At 41.7% G+C, this 20,011-nt stretch overlaps 1 protein-coding gene across 3 annotated transcripts in view; it reads left to right on the top strand.

Moving 5' to 3' along the window:
* The window catches only part of LOC122565518 (CREB-regulated transcription coactivator 1-like), a 155,803-nt gene that overhangs the window by 28,367 nt on the left and 107,425 nt on the right, over positions 1-20,011 (top strand). For all 3 annotated transcript variants that reach the window (XM_043721565.1, XM_043721564.1, XM_043721566.1), the window contains exons 3-5: positions 1,570-1,707; positions 9,389-9,450; positions 10,131-10,231. In XM_043721565.1, coding sequence (XP_043577500.1) covers positions 1,570-1,707; positions 9,389-9,450; positions 10,131-10,231 — 301 coding nt within the window. The remainder of the gene's footprint in view (positions 1-1,569; positions 1,708-9,388; positions 9,451-10,130; positions 10,232-20,011) is intronic.

Genomic DNA, 20,011 nt, shown 5'->3' with positions numbered 1-20,011 from the left:
GAAAACGCGGATTCTGCCCAATATTGTTTTTTGTCTCCTGCTCAACATGCTATTGTTTAATTTGCCGCACTGTTACCTATTGGATAAATTAAATCAGGTCTGGTTGAGAGTTGCTGTAGATCACGTTGAGAGTCTTGGATTCTCAGGTACTGAGAACAGTGTTCCTACCTACAGGCTTGGTGTCGCTCCTGAGATTGTGTTTTGGTGGTGTAGTAGAACAGGGTTATTCATGCATCAAGATATTGTGTTGCTCAGGCTGAACTGATAATTGCTGATGAATTCTGTATCCTGACCAACACATTGGTGCCTGCTAAAATCACCCATTTCCAAGTTTCAGTTCTTAGACAGAATTTGTGTTTCTATTCAGTAACCCACAAACATGAGATGAGTGAAGTTAGTGTTGTGAGGGACTAAGTGAATTTCTCTGTACAGAGATTGTAAGCGGCTTGCTTTTTATCCTAGTCAATTGCCTGTATTTCTTCACTTGTTTCCTGGGCCGCTCAGCTGTCAGTACCATTGCAGGGCATCATCATCGCACTCTCAACAGAGGATGCCTCAAGTTTATGCTGTCTTTTTGTGCTTGTAAGAATTGATTTTTTTTTTTACATTTGATCTCTCAGTCACAAGGTAGGGAATTGATACCTGCCTTGTCTCTGAAAGAAAGACTATACAGCAGCAGTCAGCTCATTAATATTATTGAGTAGAGATATTGTTGAAGACCAGGAACAGCAAGAAATGGTCCTGCTAATATTGAATATATATTTGGCAGAGTTGACATGTAAATAAGTGAGATCAACTGCAATGCAAGCAAATTACTATGGATGCTGAAAGTTTGAAATACGTGCACTCAGCGAGAAACACTCATCAGGCAAGGCAAGATCGTCATAGAAAAAAAGTGTTAATGTTTTATATCAGTGAGCTTACCTGCAATTAAGACTTGGATTTAAATTTAAAATCCTTCATTACATCTTAGTGATTCTCAATTTCTTCTTCAATTTCCCCTCTTGACCAGACATCAATGTAACAGGCAGGGGGTCTCAGTCCAGTTATATGCTATGTCCAAATACCGGCAATCTGCTTACTTTTTACAGAAACTTTGCCATGAGTTTGTCTCATGCCATTGAAAACTTTGTAGCTTTTGTTCAATCGATTGCAATGTAAGCTGGTTAAGAAATGAGAAAACGTCAGTATTCCTGTCACTAATCATGATGCATTGGTCGACCGGTCTATCTCTCCTGATGGACTTAAATGTGTACCATACACAACCCAACACTGACTGAGGATGTGCTGCAGGAATCTAATTAGTCTGTAGTAAGCTTTTGGGTTAAAGTAAAAATTTTCCTCATTTATAGTTAACTTTTAACTAGATTAAACGAACTCCAGTCTTTGGCAATGAATTCCATGATAAGCCTAAAACTAGTTGCCAAGGGGCAAATTTCAGGCAAAATATATGATCTATAAAAATCTAAATCCTGCACTTAGTCCTTTAAATAAGGAGGAAACTAAAAAGCAATTCAAATTTAAATATAGTGCAGAATACTGAAGGACTCCCCTGCATTTATGTTGCAGACTCCGTTCCAGTCATCTACCTTGGACACTAGTAGATCAACCAGGCATCATGGCTTGGTTGACCGGGTCTACAGGGATCGAAATCGACTAGGATCACCACACCGCCGTGCCATTCCTATTGACAAACACGGGCGCCAGATATCCTTCCTCTGTCAATGTGGTGTGGACACTGAAATATTATCCAGAACATGAAGGATTGAGGGCAATGACCTTTGGTGAGGATCTCTCACCAGTACTGCCAGGTAAAATCATGTTGCTTTGATATGTTTGGGTCTAGTGCTGAAGATCTCTTTGATAGGTGCTGTCCTTGCCTCTGGATCATTGAGAAATCAGTTTTGCAACAGGGAATGTTTTCATGAGAAGTACTTATGCTTTGTCATGCCATAATTTTGCTCTCAAAGAAACACAAGTGGTCTTTTTGCTCAGTTATTACGCACTAATTAGGAAGTATTTTACTATATGTAACACCTTGATATGCATTGTTTTTCTTAGAAAATATTAATCTTGTTTTCTGTTAAATATATAATGTTGCTACCCATATGAAATTAACGCAGTGTTTAAATTTAATGAGCATTGGTTTGATAATATTTATGATTATAGTCATACTGCATGGGAATAGACTCTTCGGTCCAACTCATCTATGCTGCCCAAGTTTTCCTAGCTAAACTTGTCCCATTTCCCTGAGTTTGGCCCATATCCCTAAACCTTTCCTATTTACCTACCTGTCAGATTTCTTTTAAGTGTTGTAACTGTACCTGTCCCGCACTTCATCTGATAGTTCATTTCACATACAAACCACCCTCGTGTGAAAAAGTTGCCCATTAGGTACTTTTAAATCTGTCTTCTGTCATCTTAAAATTATGCCCTCTAGGGAAAAAGGCCTTTGCTATTAATCTTACCTATGTCCCTCATAATTTTATAAACCTTTCTTGGGTCACCTCTCAATCTCCTATGCTCTAGTGAGAAAAGTCCCAGTCTTTTCAGCCTCTCCTTATAACTCAAACCCTCCAGTTCTGATAATGTGCTTGTAAATCTTTTCTGCATTCAGGAGGAATCATTCCTGATGAAGGGCTTTTGCCCGAAACGTCGATTTTGCTGCTCGTCGGATGCTGCCTGAATTGCTGTGCTCTTCGAGCACCACTGATCCAGAATCTGGTTTCCAGCATCTGCAGTCATTGTTTTTACCCTCTGGTGGATCTGTCAACTTTCAGTCCCACTAATTTCTCAGTACTACTTGTGTACTGCTACTAACAATACTGTCAATATTCCTGTTGTGTGTTGTCCCTTAAAGGAATTGTGTTTTTTTTCAAAACCAAGCAGTAATTCTTTGGTACCTGATGTCATCTGTCTATATTGAATCATTAATGCAATTTTGTAACCAACAGCAGCCACCTTTCTTCTCATAACTTCATAATGTCCTTGTTAAGATTCAACACCCTGGTTTCAAATTGATCACATATTTTCAAACATTGGGAAATCGTGTAATGCTATGGTCACTAATGATTTTTTTTTACAGCAAGTTTATTAATTAGCCTTTTCTCCTGATGCTCTACTGTGTGGGCGGCACAGTGGTTAGCACTGCTGCCTCACAGCAACAGAGACCTGGGTTCATTTCCCGCCTCAGGCAACTGTCTGTGTGGAGTTTGCACATTCTCCCCGTGTCTGCGTGGGTTTCCTCCGGGTGCTCCGCATTCCTCCCACAGTCCAAAAAATGTGCAGGTTAGGTGAATTGGCCATGCTAAATTGCCCATAGTGTTAGTTGAAGGGGTAAGTGTAGGGGAATGGGTCTGGGTGGGTTGCTCTTCGGAGGGTCGGTGTGGTTTTGTTGGGCCAAGGGGCCTGTTTCCATACTGTAAGTAATCTAATTTAACCTAGATCTAGAGTAACCCATACCAAACTTGTTTTGTCAACAGGTTGCTTGAAAATAGTGCCTGAATACATTGCAGGAATTCTTTGCCCACAGTAGTAAAGTTTAAGAGGCATTTAGACAGACACGTGACAAGCTGGGAATATAGGGATGCAAACCACATGCAGCCAGATGGGGTTAGTTTAGAATGGCATTGTGACCCGCACAGACATGGTGGACCAAAGGGCCTGTTCCCATGCTGTATTGTTCTATGATCTAAACAGTAGTAGTTACATAGGTCATGGTATAAATCAGGAAATTAGAAGTGCTTAAAGCAGAAGGGAATGCAATAATTGTCTTTAAAATTCTCCAATTCATAGCAAAATTGAAATTATCCATAATTATTGCATTCCCTTCTGCTATAAGCACTTCTAATTTCCTGATTTATACCATGACCTCTGTAACTACTACTGTTTAGATCATAGAACAATACAGCATGGGAACAGGCCCTTTGGTCCACCATGTCTGTGCGGGTCACAATGCCATTCTAAACTAACCCCATCTGGCTGCATGTGGTTTGCATCCCTATATTCCCAGCTTGTCACGTGTCTGTCTAAATGCCTCTTAAACTTTACTAACGTATCTGCTTCTACCACCTTTCTGGCAGCGGATTCCAGGCACTTGCCACCATCTGTGTTTTAAAAAAAACTTTCCTCGCACCTCTCCCTTAAATTTGTCCCCTTTCCACTAAAACCTATGCCCCCTGGTATTTTACTTGAAAAAGATTCCGACATCCACAATAGCCACGCATCTCATAATTTTATATACTTCTATCAGGTTATCCGTCAGCCTCTAACACTCTTGTGAAAACAATCCAAGTTTGTCCAGTCTCTCCTTATAATGCGCTCTTATCCAGGTAACATCTGGTAAACCTCTTTTGCAGCCTCTCTAAAGTCTCCTCATCTTTCCTATAGCGTGGGGACCAGAACCGCACACAATAATAAAAATGTTGTCCAACTAAAGTCTTAGCTGCAACATGATTTGCCAACTTTTATCCTCAACGCCCTGACCAATGAAGGCAAGCATGTTGTGTGCCTTCTTTATCACCTTATTCACTTGTGTTGTCATTTTCAGGGAGCTATGGACTTGCACCCCAAGATCCATTTGTATGTCAATACTGTACAGAGTCCTGCAATTAACTGTATACTTTCCTCTTGCATTTGACCTCCCAAAATGCATCACCTTACAGTTGTCTAGATTAAACTCCATCTGCCATTTCTCCGCCCAACTTTCCAACTGATTTATGTCCTGCTGTAATTTTGATAATCATCATTATCCATATCTTCACCAATTTCTGTGTCATCTGCAGACTTACTAATCAGATCACCTACATTTTCATCTAAGTCATTTTTATATATATACCAGCACTGATGCTTGTGGAACACGACTAGTCATAGACTTTCAGTCAGAAAAGCATCCATCCAGAGCTACCTTCTGCCTCATATTTGTCAATTGCGTATCCAGTTTGCCAACTTAGCATGGATCCCATGTGACTTAATCTTCTGGACCAGCCTATTACTAGACCTTGTCCCATGCTTTAGTAAAGTCCATGTAGGCAACATCCACTGCCTTACCCTCCCCTGCCTTACCCTCCCCTGCCTTACCCTCCCCTAATCATATTCATCACTTTCTCAAAAAAGAAAATCAAATTTGAGAGACAAGATCTCTCCCTCATAAAGCCAGGCTGACTATCCCTAATAAATCCATTCTTTTCCAAATGCAAATAAACAGTGTCCTTAAAAATCTTTCCCAATAATTTTCCTACCACTGACGTGTGGCCTATAATTTCCTGGATTATCCCTGTTGCATATCTTACACAAACGATCAGCACTAGCTATTCTCCAGTCTTGAGGATAAAGAGGAGACGAAGATCTCTGTCAATGCCCCAGAAATCTCCTCCCTTGCTCCTTCACTATTCTGGGATTGATCTCATCTGACCCCTAATCTACTTTAATATTTTTCAAATGTATTCAAGCCCAAAGCTACCTCCTCTTTAATATCAGCATGCCACAGGATAGCAACATACCCTTCCCTAACCTTAGCATCATTCATGTACTTCTCCTTTGTGAATACCGATGCAAAGTACTCATTAAGGACCTCACCAGCTTCCTCTGGCTCCATGTATATATTCCCTCCTTTGTCCTTGAATGGACCTACTCTTTCGCTAGTTATCTCTTGCTCCTAATATATGTATAAAATGCCTTGAGATTTTCCTTAATGCTACTTGCCGGGACATTATTGGCCTTTCTAGCCCTCCCAATTTCTTATTTTAAGTTATTTTCTGTTGCCTTTATATTTCACAAGAGTCTTGTTTGATTTCAGTTTCCTGAACCTTATGAGTGCTACCTTTCTCATTGACTCAACTTTCTCAATATCTCTTGTTGTCCAAGATTCCCGAATCTTACTATCCTTTTCTTTTATCCTCACAGTAACTTGCTGGTTCTGAATTCTGAGCAATGTCCTTTAGAAGACTCTCATATGTCAGATGTGGATTTACCCACAAAACATCTACCCCAATCTAATTTCACCAGTTTAGCACTTTCACCTGAGGACCAGTCTTATCCTTATACGTAATTATCTTAAAGTTTAAGGAATTATGATCACTGTCCCAAAATGCTCCCCCACTGAAACTTCAATCTCTGAGCCAGGCTCATTCCCCTGTAAAAAGTCTATGATCCCTTACCTAGTTGGACTATCTACATATTGTTTGAAGAAACCCTCCTGGATGCATTTGTAAACAACTACTTCCAAATTTTCCTACCCCTTGCTGTTTCTTAGACTTGCCCAGACTGTACACTTCTTTCCAATCTGAGTCTCTTTCTCTAATCCACTAATCCCATCCCTCCTTATCATTACCTCCTTTCTTTTTTACCTGTCCCTTCTAAATGTGCAATATCCTTTTATATATAGTTCCTAGTTTTGATCACCCTGCAGTCACATCTCCACAATGGGAACAAAATCATGTTTATTTTGTTGTAAAGCATGCAAACAGGAATTAACTGTAGAAACTGAGCAGATCTGACAACATCTGTGGAAAGAAGGCAGAGTTAACATTTCAAGTCCAGTGACCCTTCAGAGCTGATAGCATCTAGTTAAAGGTGCTATTTATGCTGATGACAAGGATTGAGGGACAAAGGACTTAGCAGCTGGCGGAAAGGGAGTCAGAAAAAGCTGGGGTGGGGTGATTGAAAATGGTGAGCCCTAGAAAAAAAGAATCTTGATTGGTGATAATGCCTGAATAGGTGAAAATGAATTGGCTGTTGGATCTAAGAAACCCATTTCATTGGCAAACTCTAAGATGTAGGGGTGGGTAATAGACATGGAAGGAGATGTTCATGCTGTAAAATCATTAAAGTCAATATTGGAGTCCTAAAAGCTGTAAGGTTCCCAAGCGAAAGATGAGGTGTTGCTGATCCAGCTTTGGAAAAGTCCTGAAGAAGGGTTACTGGATTCCGTGTTCACTCTGGTTTATCTCTGCAGATGCAGCTAGACCTTCTGAATTTTTCCAGCAATTTTTGTTTTTGTTTCAGATTTCCACCATCCACAGTTCTTATTTTATTTTATTGATACATAAATGTTGGCCAGAGTACATAGTGGTATGTTGAAGTGACAGGCAACTAAAAGTTCAGGTTGTTTTTAACGGCCAAGTGTAGAAAGCCGCAAAGTATTCACCCACTCTGCCTTTCATCTTCCTAATATAGAGGATGTACAAAGTCAAAAACCACACCATGCCAGGTTATAGTCCAACAGGTTTATTTGGAGGCACTAGCTTTCAGGGCGCTGCTCCTTCATCAGATAGTTGTGGAGTATAAGATCATAAGACACCGTGAGCTGCACAGTGGTTCAGTGGGTAGCACTACTGCTTCACGGTGCCAGGGACCCGGGTTCAATTCACCCCTCCCACAGTCCAAAGATGTGCAGGTTAGGTGAATTGGCCATGCTAAATTACCCGTAGCGTTAGGTGCATTAGTCAGGGGTAAATGTAGGGGAATGGATCTGGGTGAGCTGCTCTTCAGAGGGTTGGTGTGGACTTGTTGGGCCGAAGGGCCTGTTTCCACACTGTAGGGAATCTAATCTAATCAGAATTCATAGCAACATTTACAATGTGATGTAACTGAAATTATATGTTGAAAAAGACCTGAATTATTTGTAAAGTCCGTTATCGTTTGGAATAAACATGTTGGTTTCAGTTCTTTCATGTGTAAATTGCAGAACTTTTTTAAAGTTACATTCTCGAGTGAACTTAAACAATTGGTGTTGTCATCCCAGATAATGCATTGAAGGTGTGAGGTGCCCTGTGTGAGACTGTCTGTGCCAAATGTTCATATTCTAATCTAAAAAACAGATTTACAGAATCTTATATGGATTCATGCAGTATTGTGAACAATGAATAGACTAAATTAGGTGAAGTACATTCTATTGAGCTATTGAACTGACCGAAATACAAAATGGCAAACCCACTTGTGATTAAGTGGTATCTCAAGGTATTCACAGGAGGATTCCAAACAACTTTTGACACCAAGTCACAAAAAGATATTGCGAGAGGGAGATAATGAAAAATTAATTTAACAAAGCTGGTTATAAAAACATTTTGATAGTAGAAAGGAGATGGTGAGATTTCAGGAGAGAATTCCAGAGCCTATGCCCTAGGCAGTCGCATTCATGGCCCTGATGTCAGAGGGTTGTAGGATAGATTGCGCTCATAAAAATAAGCTCTGGTAAGGCCATAGATTTTTGAACATAAATATTTTAAAATTGCAGAGTTGCCAGATTAGGAGCCAATTTAGATTAACTGAGTGGTGAATGATTTTAAGAAATAAAGATTCTTCTGATGCCAGAAGAAACAGAATTGATGTTTGTGGCGAAATCTGTAAAGGAAATAAGACAGATTACAAAAGCAATTAATTAAGCAAAGAGGATCCTTGGCTTTATAACTAGAGGGATGGTGTGTGAAAGCCAGAAATTTGCAGTAAGCCTGCATAAAACTCACTTTAGGAGAAAGTGAGGACTGCAGATGCTGGAGATCGGAGCTGAAAATGTGTTGCTGGAAAAGCGCAGCAGGTCAGGCAGCATCCAAGGAGCAGGAGAATCAACGTTACGGGCATGAGCCCTTCTTCAGGAATGGATTCCTGAAGAAGGGCTCCTGAAGAAAGGCTCATGCCCGAAACGTCGATGCTCCTGCTCCTTGGATGCTGCCTGACCTGCTGCGCTTTCCAAGCAACACATTTTCAGCTAAAACTCACTTTAGTCCCAGTTAGTGTTGTGCGTATTTTTGAACACCATGCTTAAAGAAGTAAGTTAAGGTACTGAAAAGAATTTCTAAAATAGTTCCAGAAATGAGAACTTACAGTTAAGGTGGATAGGCTGGACAAGCTGGGAGTACAGTCCTTAGAGTAAAATGTCGAAGGGGACAAGGTTTTTGGCAGAAGAATCAGAGCTGACATGAAGAAAGCAAAGTTTGCAAACTTGAGTCAGATTTGGCATGTGGTGCTGGCTCAGGAGATGGAAGCAGGTTCATTAGTCGTCTTCAAAGGGTCCTTGGAGAAAAATAATTCCAGGGATGTGGGAACAAAATGGGAGAAATGTTCTAACATGCTTGCTGTTTGAAAGAGTGTAGAATCTCACTGGGCCAAATGACTGTCTTCAGGGCTGCTTATTCCATGATTTCAGAGATAACAAGGGCATGAATTAGGATTTGAGCAGCAGATGCACGGAGGCAGTGACAGAGTTGAGTGATGTTAAGGAGATTGAAACAGGGTTGCTTGGTGAGGGAAGGTTTTAATTGGGTTATTATTGCAGTAAGTATTGCTCCAGAGGAGAGGAGCTCTGTGTAAAATGTTTAATTTTCTGCGCAGTGAACAGTTTGTTGCAGAATTCGTTCTGTTCTCTGAAGTTTCCTTGACTCCACAGCACGCAGACAGCTGTCCATATGGTTCGGTCTATCTGTCGCCCCCAGCTGACACCAGCTGGCGAAGGTGAGTGACACTTTTCCTAAATTAAACTTCCAATCTCAAGTCTATCTGTTGCAAATGATGTCATAATGATGAAAAGTTCATGTGATCTGAGCTAAGAGTTTAATACCTTGCTATATTTAGACTTTAACACCAACTGCAAAGATGGGGGGTAGTTAGGCTGTTCCCAGGGACAATGGGAAAAAGTGGCAGAGTGGCTCCTATTCCAGGGGAACAAATGCAGGTGGATCATCAAATACAGGTAGGAGGAGATAGAGGGGACAGAGAAAAGCCATTGGGACAAGAGGGGTGATAAGAGGGAAAAACTGGCAACTGTGTGCAGAAAGATCAGATGTATTTTACTATTGACTTTACAAGCATGTAGATACTGTGGATGTGTAGTGCTTTATACGGTATCTCATTCACCTTTTCGTTGTCTCATCTGTTCTGAGCATTAAACTGATCTGCACTCTTCCTCCCAGAAAGCAAGACTGAATGACATTTTGTAGGATGTCGACAAAGAATTAAAGATGATGGCAGGACTGTTGCTGTCCTGCAAAACGTGGATTATATGGAAGTTTCTCTTTTTTAGAATTAAGCTTTTTTAAACCACCTTTCACTGTTGTTTTCTAATCTATCTGGTTTACTCAATCTGTCACACTTGCAGCTGATTGTCACAAATGATCCATATATTTTAATTTCAGGACCAATTCAGATTCTGCTCTGCACCAGAGCACGATGAATCCCACTGCACAGGATCCATTTAATGGGGGTTCCCAAGAAACACAAGAGCAGCACAAGCGAGGTGAGGTCATGTTCAAATGAGGGTGCTGACCCTCCAATCATAAGCCTTTCATACAGAAAATTAATATTTCTAACAATTTTTCTCAAATGCACACACTGGCAACACAAACTTGCAGGCTCTTCATTCAAAGCCTCAAACTCTTGAAAGTGGCGCCTTTTGAGGAGGGAGAAATGGCTCAGTAATATTGCGGATATTACTGCTGTGTTTTTGTCTATTTTAATGTATGAGTAGCAGAGTCAGATTTCATATCACTTTTTATACCCTGCTAGGAGCAATAACGAACTTATTCCATCGAAAATTGTCTTGCTAAAGTTTGAATTATACTAAATAGACTTTTCTAGAAAGCTGGTTGATCGAGGCACTGGTGAAGCCCAAACTGAACATGTGAGCAGGTTATTGCTGCGTACTGCTGTTTGATATCACTGTGGTGAATACGCTGTATCACTTTGTTGATAAGTGAGTGTGTTATGTTCTTTTTTCCTGAGATTCTTACACACTTGATGCAACTGCAACACGCCAACTTCTGTGAACAACCTAAAGTCTATTAAGCACAGTACAGTACAGGTTTTCTGGAGAAACCCTTTAACACACTTCGCAGGGCTTGTTGAGCAGTGTCAAAGGATCTCTCTGAACAAAGGAACCTGTTCTTCCTTTATACAAAATCTTTACATCACAGTCAGTAATGCCCACAAGACAACCCCCAGCCACTCCCCCACAGTCAAGACACACTGACCTGATCATCTCCAGAAACAATGTAATGTAAATCATCCCTTAATGGCTAAATTTGTTGTGAATTGTTTTTTTTTAAACTGCAGGGGAGTAGTCAAAATTCCAACTGCAGTGTTACTGTTGATTTCTGAATGGGGGATGATAATGTAATTCCTTTACTCTGAATAATGGCTCTGAATGGCAAGGGATGGGAATGTAAATTTCTTACATTCTACCTGTAAGACAGAGACATCCCACCCTAGCCTCAGGACATCCAATTTCCTGCAGGTCAGCAGAGCAAATTAAACCTTTAATATCTTAAGTGGGTTGATCAGCTGATAATTAACTAACTTGAATTTATCCTGCTTTTTAGGACCAGGCACATTGTCAGGTTGATACCAAATTTGCAGCTGTGCTGGAGCAACTTGCCTACAAGAATGAAAAGTTCTACATAAGTCTTCAGCATAAAGCAAGGATGTCATCAGGGCCCCATAACCATTTCTGTATGCTGTGTACTAGGCCATATCTTGATATCGTGGGGTAAATCAAATTGGCTGATGGTTATCATCTGAGCTGGGATCTCAGAAGGCTAAGTGGATCATTCACATGGCACTTGTGGCTGAAGGTGGTTGCAAATATTTGCATCTTGTCTGTTACATTGTTGGGTTCCTACGTCATTCAAAATGGTGATGTTTATAGAGCCTGTTCTTCCATTGCCAACCATTAATCACAACAAGATTTGCGAAGACTGTATACTTGATCTGATCTGTTGGTTGTTAGAATACATACTTCTGTTAGTAGCATGCTTCTTCTGTTTCGAGCTGAAAAGGGGTTGCTGGAAAAGCGCAGCAGGTCAGGCAGCATCCAAGGAACAGGAGAAGGGCTTCCTGAAGAAGGGCTTATGCCCAAACGTCGATTCTCCTGTTCCTTGGATGCTGCCTGACCTGCTGCGCTTTTCTAGCAACACATTTTCAGCTCTAATCTCCAGCATCTGCAGTCCTCACTTTCTCCTCCTGCTTCTTCTGTTTGCCATGTAATGCTAGAAAACAGAGCGAATTACAAGGTTGGTTCCTCTCATACCTCAGTTTTATGTATGCCTGACACTGTTGCAAGCATGGTCATCTACACAGACCGTAAGAGGAGCTGAGAGCACCATACATCCCCATGAGGTTGCTCTGTTATTCAGCTGGTCATGGCTAATCTTCCAACTCAACATTTTTGTGTCTATTCCTTATATTCTTTAATTCACCGAGTAAGCAAAAATCTGCCTATTTTAGCTTTAAGCTTATTTAATCGTGAAGCATCCTCAACCTTCTATGGGAGCGAATTCCAGCCATTCATATCCTATTGAATGAAGTCAATTCTCTTCATTATAGTCCTAAATAATCAGCCCCTGACCCTGAGACAGTGCCATCATGTTCAGTATTCCCCAGCCAAAGGAAACCAACTCTGTGTCTAACTTGTCAAGCCGTTTCACCAACTTATGTTTCAATGAGCCCACCACTCATTTTAAACTTGAGTGTATCTAGACCCAATTTATTCGGGTTCTCATCCTAAGATAACTCCTTCATCTCAGGAACAAATCCAGTGAAGGTTTGCTGTTTTGCCTCTAATGCTAGGATATCATTGCTCTGGTATGGAGCACAAAACTGCTGGTGTGTTCTCATCAAAGCCCTATGCAGCTGTAACAAGACATACACCTATACTCTAATCCTTTGAAATCAAGGCTTTTCTAATTGTTTGTTTGACGCACCTCCATGCTAACTTTGTGATCCTTCTATATTTAGATCCAAGTCTGCAATAAGAGTGGCTCAGTGGTTTGATTTTACCCGTGGCAGACTGCACATTTGTGCGTGCCCCCTGTGTGGGTCTTTTCCAGGTGCTCCAATTTCCTTCCACACTCCAAAGGTGTGCAGGTTTGGTGAACTGGCCATGCTAAATTATCCATCGTGTCCAGGAATGTGCAGGCTAGGTGGATTAGCCAGAGGAAATGCAGGTTTACAGGGATTAGCATAGAGTGGTGGATCTGAGTGAGATGTTGTTCAGAGGGTTGGTATGGACTAATTGGGCTGAATGACCTGCTTTCACACCAAAGTGACCTCTGATTCAAAGAACAATATTTAAAAGTTTAACATTTTTTAACAACATTTGCCACCAATTTGAGTAAGCTCTCAATTCCCCACATTACACTCCATCTGTTTTGTTTCTCAGTCACTTAGCCTATGTTTATATCTCTTTGCAGCCTCTTTGTGTGCTCCTTACAAATGTTATTCTTTTGTATGAATAACAGACATTGATGTACTAGTTTCAGTTGTAAACAAAAGGCGCGATCAGTGTTGGAAACACGTCTTAAGAAAAGGTTACTATTGGGAACTGGAGATCTCCTCCTTTGGATAATCCAATATTCAGATAATTGATATTTGGATAATCGAGGTACCTCTGAATACTACATCTGATTCCTGTTTATAAAGAATAATACAGCACAGGAACAGGCCTTTCGACCCTCCAAGCCTGCACTGACATAATATGCCCTTCCATATTAAAACTGACTTTCTTATAGGATCCATATCCCTCTATTCCTTTCTTGTTCATAGACTCATAGAATTAGAATCCCTACAGTGTGGAAACAGACCCTTCAGCCCAGCAAGTCCACACTGACCCTCTGAAGAGTATCACAAAAACCTATTCCCCTACTCTATTACTCTACATTTACCCCTAACTAACACATGCCTGAACACTACGGGCAATGTAGCATGTCCAGTTCTCCTAACCTGCATATCTTTGGATTGTGGGAAGAAACTGAGGCACCTGGCAGAAACCCATGCAGACACAGGGAAAATGTGCAAACTCCACACAGACAGTCGCCTGAGGCTGGAATCGAACCCAGATTCCTGGCACTTTGAGGCAGCAGTGCTAACCACTGAGTCACCGTGCCGCCATGTCTTCGTCCAGGTGCTTCTTGAAAGCTGCTATTGTGTCTGATTCCACCACCACCTCTGGCATTGTGTTCCTGGCACTCCCCACCCTTTGTGTGAAAACATGCCTCGCACATTTCTTTCAGAACCTCCCCCCCCACACACATTGAACCTGGCCACCTTGAGGGAAAAATCCTTAAACTTTCCACTCTATCTATGCCATTTACAATCTTACAAACTTCTATTAGATCGGTCCTCAACCTCCTGAGTTCCAGTGGAAACAAACCCAGTCAATCCAACCTTTCTTCACAACTAAATCCCACAAACCAGGCAATGCCCTGGTAAACCTTTTCTGTACCCTCTCCAAAGTGCCCACGTCCTTCTGGTAGTGTGGTTACCAGAACTGTAAACAACATTCCGAGTGTGGCCTTACAAAAGTTCTATAAAGCTGCAGCGTAACTTGTCTATCCTTATACGCAATGCCACTCTCAATGAAAGCAAGCATGCCATAGGCCTTTTTAACTACTTTATCTACCTGCGCTACCACCTTCAGTGATCTCTGGAACCGCACACCCAGATATCTCTGCATATCAATACATCTAAGGGTTCTGCCATTCACTCTATAATTTCCATTGCACTTGATTTTCCAAAAAGCATCACTTCACATTTGTCTGGATTAAACTCCATCTGCCATTTTTCTGTCCATGCCCCCAATTGATCTATATCCTGCTGTATCTTCTGACAGTCCTCCTTGCTATCCACTACTCCACCAAGCTTTGTATCATCCGCAAACTTACAAATTAGATCAGCTACACTTTCTTCCAAATCATTTATGTAGACTACAAGCAGCAGAGGTCCCAGCACTGATCCCTGTGGAACACCACTAGTCACAGCCCTTCATTCTGAGAAGTATTCGTCCACTGCTACCCTCTGTCTCCTATGACTGAGCCAATTATGTATTCATCTTGTCAGCTCACTCATGATACCATGTGTCCTCGTCTTTTGTACCATGTGGGACCTTGTCCAAGGCTTTACTGAAGTCCATATAGACAGCGTCAACTGCTTTTCCCTCATTAATCATCTTTGTCACCTCAAAAAACTCAATCAAGTTAGTGAGGCATGACCTCCCCCGGACAAAACCATGCTAATCAGTCCACTTGCTCCTAAATGCTTATACAGGAGCACCTCGATTATCCAAACGAGATAGGCGGGCACTATTTCGTTTGGATAATTGATTATTCAGTTAATCAATTCAATGCCTTTCTTCTGTGGCTCGGAGTTTTGTATTAAATCTGCTCCCTGTTCAGAGTAGGCAGCAGCACACTGCACGTGAGCCTCCACCCACCCCCAACACCGACCCCCCCACCCCCCAGACCCTTTCAACACCGACCCCCCCGACACCCACAACAAGATTGCTACTGTCTTTTGGGGGGGTGAGTCTCTCGCATGCACAACATTTTACAGCAACTTTTTGACAGGTTCCACCTTTGCCCTGTGCAGGACCATGTTTGAGAGATTATCTGGGGAACAGGGGTTTAGGGTACACCGTTGTTTAGAACTCAATGGAATGTGTGGGAAGCGAGAGAGTGCAGGTGGGAGGTTTGCCATTTAAAGACAGTGCTTGTTCTCTCATCAGTCCAGGACTGTTCTCGGCAGCACTTTTAATCACTGTAAACAAAAGATGCGATAAGTGTTGGACACACAGCTTTAGTATAATGTTTCTGTCAGAACCTCGAGATCTCCTTCGGATAATCTGATTTTCGGCTAATTGGTATTCGGATTATTGAGGTTCCCCTGTAAATCTCCCTGAGAATCTTCTCCAAAAATTTCCCTACCACTGATGTGAAGCTCACAGGCCTGTAATTTGCTGGATTATCCCTCTTATCCTTTTTAAACAATGGGACAACATTGGCTAGTGGACTGGAGAAGAACCAATGAAGATACAAAGATGTCTGTCAGTGCTCCAGCAAATCGTTCTCTTGTCTTCCTCAATGTTCTGAGATAGATCTCATCAAGACCCGGGTATTTAATTATCTTAATACTTGTTAAGATGCACAATAGCCCTTCATTCTTAATAGCAATTTGGCTTAGAAATTCGACCTACCCTTTCCCTGAGATCATATTCCTTCAATTCCTTCTCTTTGGTGAATACTGACACAAAGTATTTGTTAAGGATCTTGCCTACCTCTTCTGGCTCCGCACATGGATTTCCACCTTTGTCCTTGAGTGGGTCAGCCCTTTCCCTGGCTACCCTCTTGCTTTTTATATTTGTATAAAAGACCTTGGGATTCTCCTTAATCTTGTTTGCTAATGACTTTTCATGACCCCTTTTAGCCCTTGTAATTCTTTGCTTAAGTTCTTTCCTACTTATATACTGCACGGGCTTTGTCAGTTCCCATCCTCCTCAACCTTATATATGTTCCTTTATCTTTTTGACCAAAATCATAACATCCTTGGTCATCCAAGGTTCATGTAATTTACCATACCTATCCTTATCTCAGAACATGCCACTCCTGAGCTCTTATCAACTGCCGTTTGAAATCTATCTACATTGCTAGAAAAATCCTCAACAAAATCTTAATTGTTTAAACAGATTTTACCCTTGTAAATCTATGTTGATGTTGATCATGCTGTAAATTTTAAATATAGTACTACAGCTGCCTTAATAATCTCAGATTTTGCATTTTTTCCAGTTGCAGGGGAAAGTACCTTGGGGTTTGGGGGGGGGGGGTTGATGGGGACAATGGTGCAAACCAAGGACTGTCAAAGGGAATGGTCCTTGGGCAAGGCAAAGAACCCCCGAACCCCTAGGTACCTTCCCCACAACCGGTAAAGATACAAGATCTGCCGGTATGCCGTCCCCCTCACCTCAATCTGGGGCCCCAAACAGTCCTTCCAAGTGAGGCAGAGGTTCACTTGCCTCGCTTCCGGTCTAGTTTACTGCATCAGGTGCTCCCGATGTGGTCTTCTCTACATCGGGGAGACCTAATGTAAACTTAGGGAACAGTTTGCCGAGCATCGTAGCCAGGCCTGCAGGGGGCTGACTGGACCTCCCAGTCACTGCCCATTTCACTTCCCCATCCCACTCTTTTCAACATGACCATTGCCACAGCGAACCAGACCGCAAATTGGAGGGACATCTCATTTTCCACTTGGGCAGCCTACAGTCTGAAAAGACTCAACATTGCGTTCTCTAATTTCAGATAACCTCCCTCCCCATTCCGACTCTGTTCCCAGCCCCTCCTTGTCCCCTTTCACTCCTCCTTACCACCAACTGGATTCATTTCTCCCATTGACCAATCAGGTTGTACCCTCTACCTGTCTTCATGTATCTCCAGCTGAAAATGTGTTGCTGGAAAGGCGCAGCAGGTCAGGCAGCATCCAAGGAGCAGGAGAATCGAGGCAGCATCCAAGGAGCAGGAGAATCGACGTTTTGGGCATGAGCCCTTCTTCGGGAATGAGGAAGATGTGCCAAGCAGGCTAAGATAAAAGGTAGGCAGGAGGGACTTGGGGGAGGGGCATTGGAAATGTGATAGGTGGAAGGAGGTTAAGGTGGAGGTTCATGTATCTCCACCTCACCACCCTGCCCCCACCACCCTCTTTATCTGCAACTCCTCTACACCCACCCCCAGTCCAGAAGAAGAGTTATACCCCAAACGTCGACTTCTCCACCTTCTGATGCTGCCAGGTTGCTGTATTCTTCCAGCCTTCTTCCTGTCTATTTTGGATTCCAGCATCAGCATTTTTTTTGTCTCACGTCAACACCCACGTGTCATACGCTCTGAGAAATTTTGTAATTTTCAGAGAGGTCACCTCTGATTCTTTTGAAACTCTGGAGAATAAGTGTCTGGTTTTCTCAGTTTCTCCTGTTATGAGATGTTCTCCCCATCCCAGAGATTCATCTGGTAAATCTCTACTGAAGGCCCTCTGTGCAAATATTTATTTCCTGAGAGAAGACGACCAAAATTGTACACAATATTCAGGTGCAGTCTCACCAATACATTAAACAGATGCTGCAGGGCTCTTTTCTTATATAGTCAAATTCTTTGTCCTGAAGATCTACACATCTTGTAATTTTTGTGTAATCTGTTCAAGGACCACTTTCAGACTTATACATATTTTTTCTCTGTAACAACTTTTCGGTTGTTCTTTTGCTAGGTAATCCTCTTCTAAATCTTAGGTTTCCTACTTTCCTCTGTGGAAAAGTTTAAGCCTCTTTTAATCTATTATTTATATTAATTTCCTTAATAAAGTACAGATGAACCTGTCACTCGGTTTTTGTTTTATTTTTTATTTTGATATCTTTTTGTTTGAATATTTTGAATTGCTTTTGCTTCTTTAAATGTTTACCACTGTTTATTTTCTAACATTCCCTTAATTTGTTTACCCCACCAACCCTAGTTGACTTTTCCTTCATACCCATGTAATTTTGTTCCATTGTAGGTTTCTTGCCTTCATCTGGAGAACGTTACTCTTAAATATGAAATTTACTTGTAATTGGCTTCAATATGATAATAGAGTGAGGAATACCCCAGGTCATTATTTTTCTTTAGTTACTTGTGGGACGTGGTTAGATTGTCTTTTAATGGAGGTGGTCATTGCCTGGCATTTGTGTGGCACAAATAGTATTTGCCACTTTTGAGGCAAAGTCTGAATATTGTCCAGATTGTGTTGCATTTAATCATGGACTACTTCAGTAACAGGTGTCGTGAATGGCTTTGAACATTGTGTAATCATTGGTGAATGTCGCTCAGTAGGCCAGCATTTGTTGCCAGGCTCTAGTTGCCTTTGAGAAGATGATGGTGATATATTTCCAAGTGAGGATAGTGAGTGGCTTGGATGGAAGTTTGCAGGTGGTGATGTTTCCATGTATCCGCTGCCCTTGTCCATCAAAACAGAAGCGGTTGTGGATTTGGAAGGTATTATCTAAACAAACTTGGTGAATTTCTCCAGTGCATCTTGAGCTGTGAATGGTATAGCTAACTAGTTGAAACAACATAATTACTGGTTGTGAAGTTTCCGTTTTGGCAGTGTGCTGGTCGATCTGTCTGACTATTGCTACAGGGAGATGAAGATTTTGCATTCTCAGTTACACACATTTGCCTGCTAAAATAATCATTTTGTTTCTGCTGAGCGGTGCTGTACAGAGTGGCTTTTTGTAAATGTAATGCCATTCAAATGGGCTGATTTGTCCTAGATGGTGTCATGCAGCTGAGCGTTGTGTAGACCATTCCATGACTATCCTGACTTGTGCTTTGGCGATGGTGGATAGCCTTTGAAAGTCAGGAGGTGAGTTACCCACTGCAATATTTCTTTCCCCTGACATTCTCTAAGAGCTATGCCACTTATACAGCTAGTCCAGTCCATTTCTGGTCAATGGTTATACCTGGCTTTTGGTAGTGGATGGTTCAGCACTGGTAACGCCATTCAATTTCAAGGAATGGTGGTTAGATTGTCTTTTAATGGAGGTGGTCATTGCCTGGCATTTGTGTGGCACAAATGATACTTGCCACTTTTGAGGCAAAGTCTGAATATTGTCCAGATTGTGTTGCATTTGATCATGGACTGCTTCAGTAACTGAGGTGTCGTGAATGGCTTTGGACATTGTGTAATCATTGGTGAACATCCCCACTTCTCACCTTATGATGGAGAGAATGTCATTGATGAAACAGCAGAAGATGGCTGGGCCTAGAACACTACTTTGAGGAACTGCCGCAGAGACTTATTTTAAAAAAAATTCAGTAACAAATTAAAAATACTACACATGAATTCACGAAGCATTAGAAATAAGGTGGATGAGCTTGAGGATCTTTTGGAAATTGGCAGATACGATATTGTGGGGATAACTGAGACGTGGCTTCAAGTGGACAGGGCCTGGGAAATGAATATTGAAGGCTACACGTGCTATCGTAAGGACAGACTGACGGGCAGAGGGGGTGGGTGGCCATGTTGGTAAGGGATGATATTCAGTCCCTTGCGCGGGGGGACCTAGAATCAGGGGATGTAGAGTCAGTGTGGATAGAGCTGAGAAATACTAAGGGTAAAAAGACCCTCTTGGGAGTTATCTACAGACCCCCAAACAGTAGTCTGGATGTCGGATGTAAGTTAAATCAGGAGCTGAAATTGTCGCAAAGATGTTACTGCAGTTGTTATGGGG

Source organism: Chiloscyllium plagiosum, chromosome 31 (assembly GCF_004010195.1).
Source record: "Chiloscyllium plagiosum isolate BGI_BamShark_2017 chromosome 31, ASM401019v2, whole genome shotgun sequence".
NCBI lineage: Eukaryota > Metazoa > Chordata > Chondrichthyes > Orectolobiformes > Hemiscylliidae > Chiloscyllium > Chiloscyllium plagiosum.
This window is presented reverse-complemented; position numbering and strand designations above follow the sequence as displayed.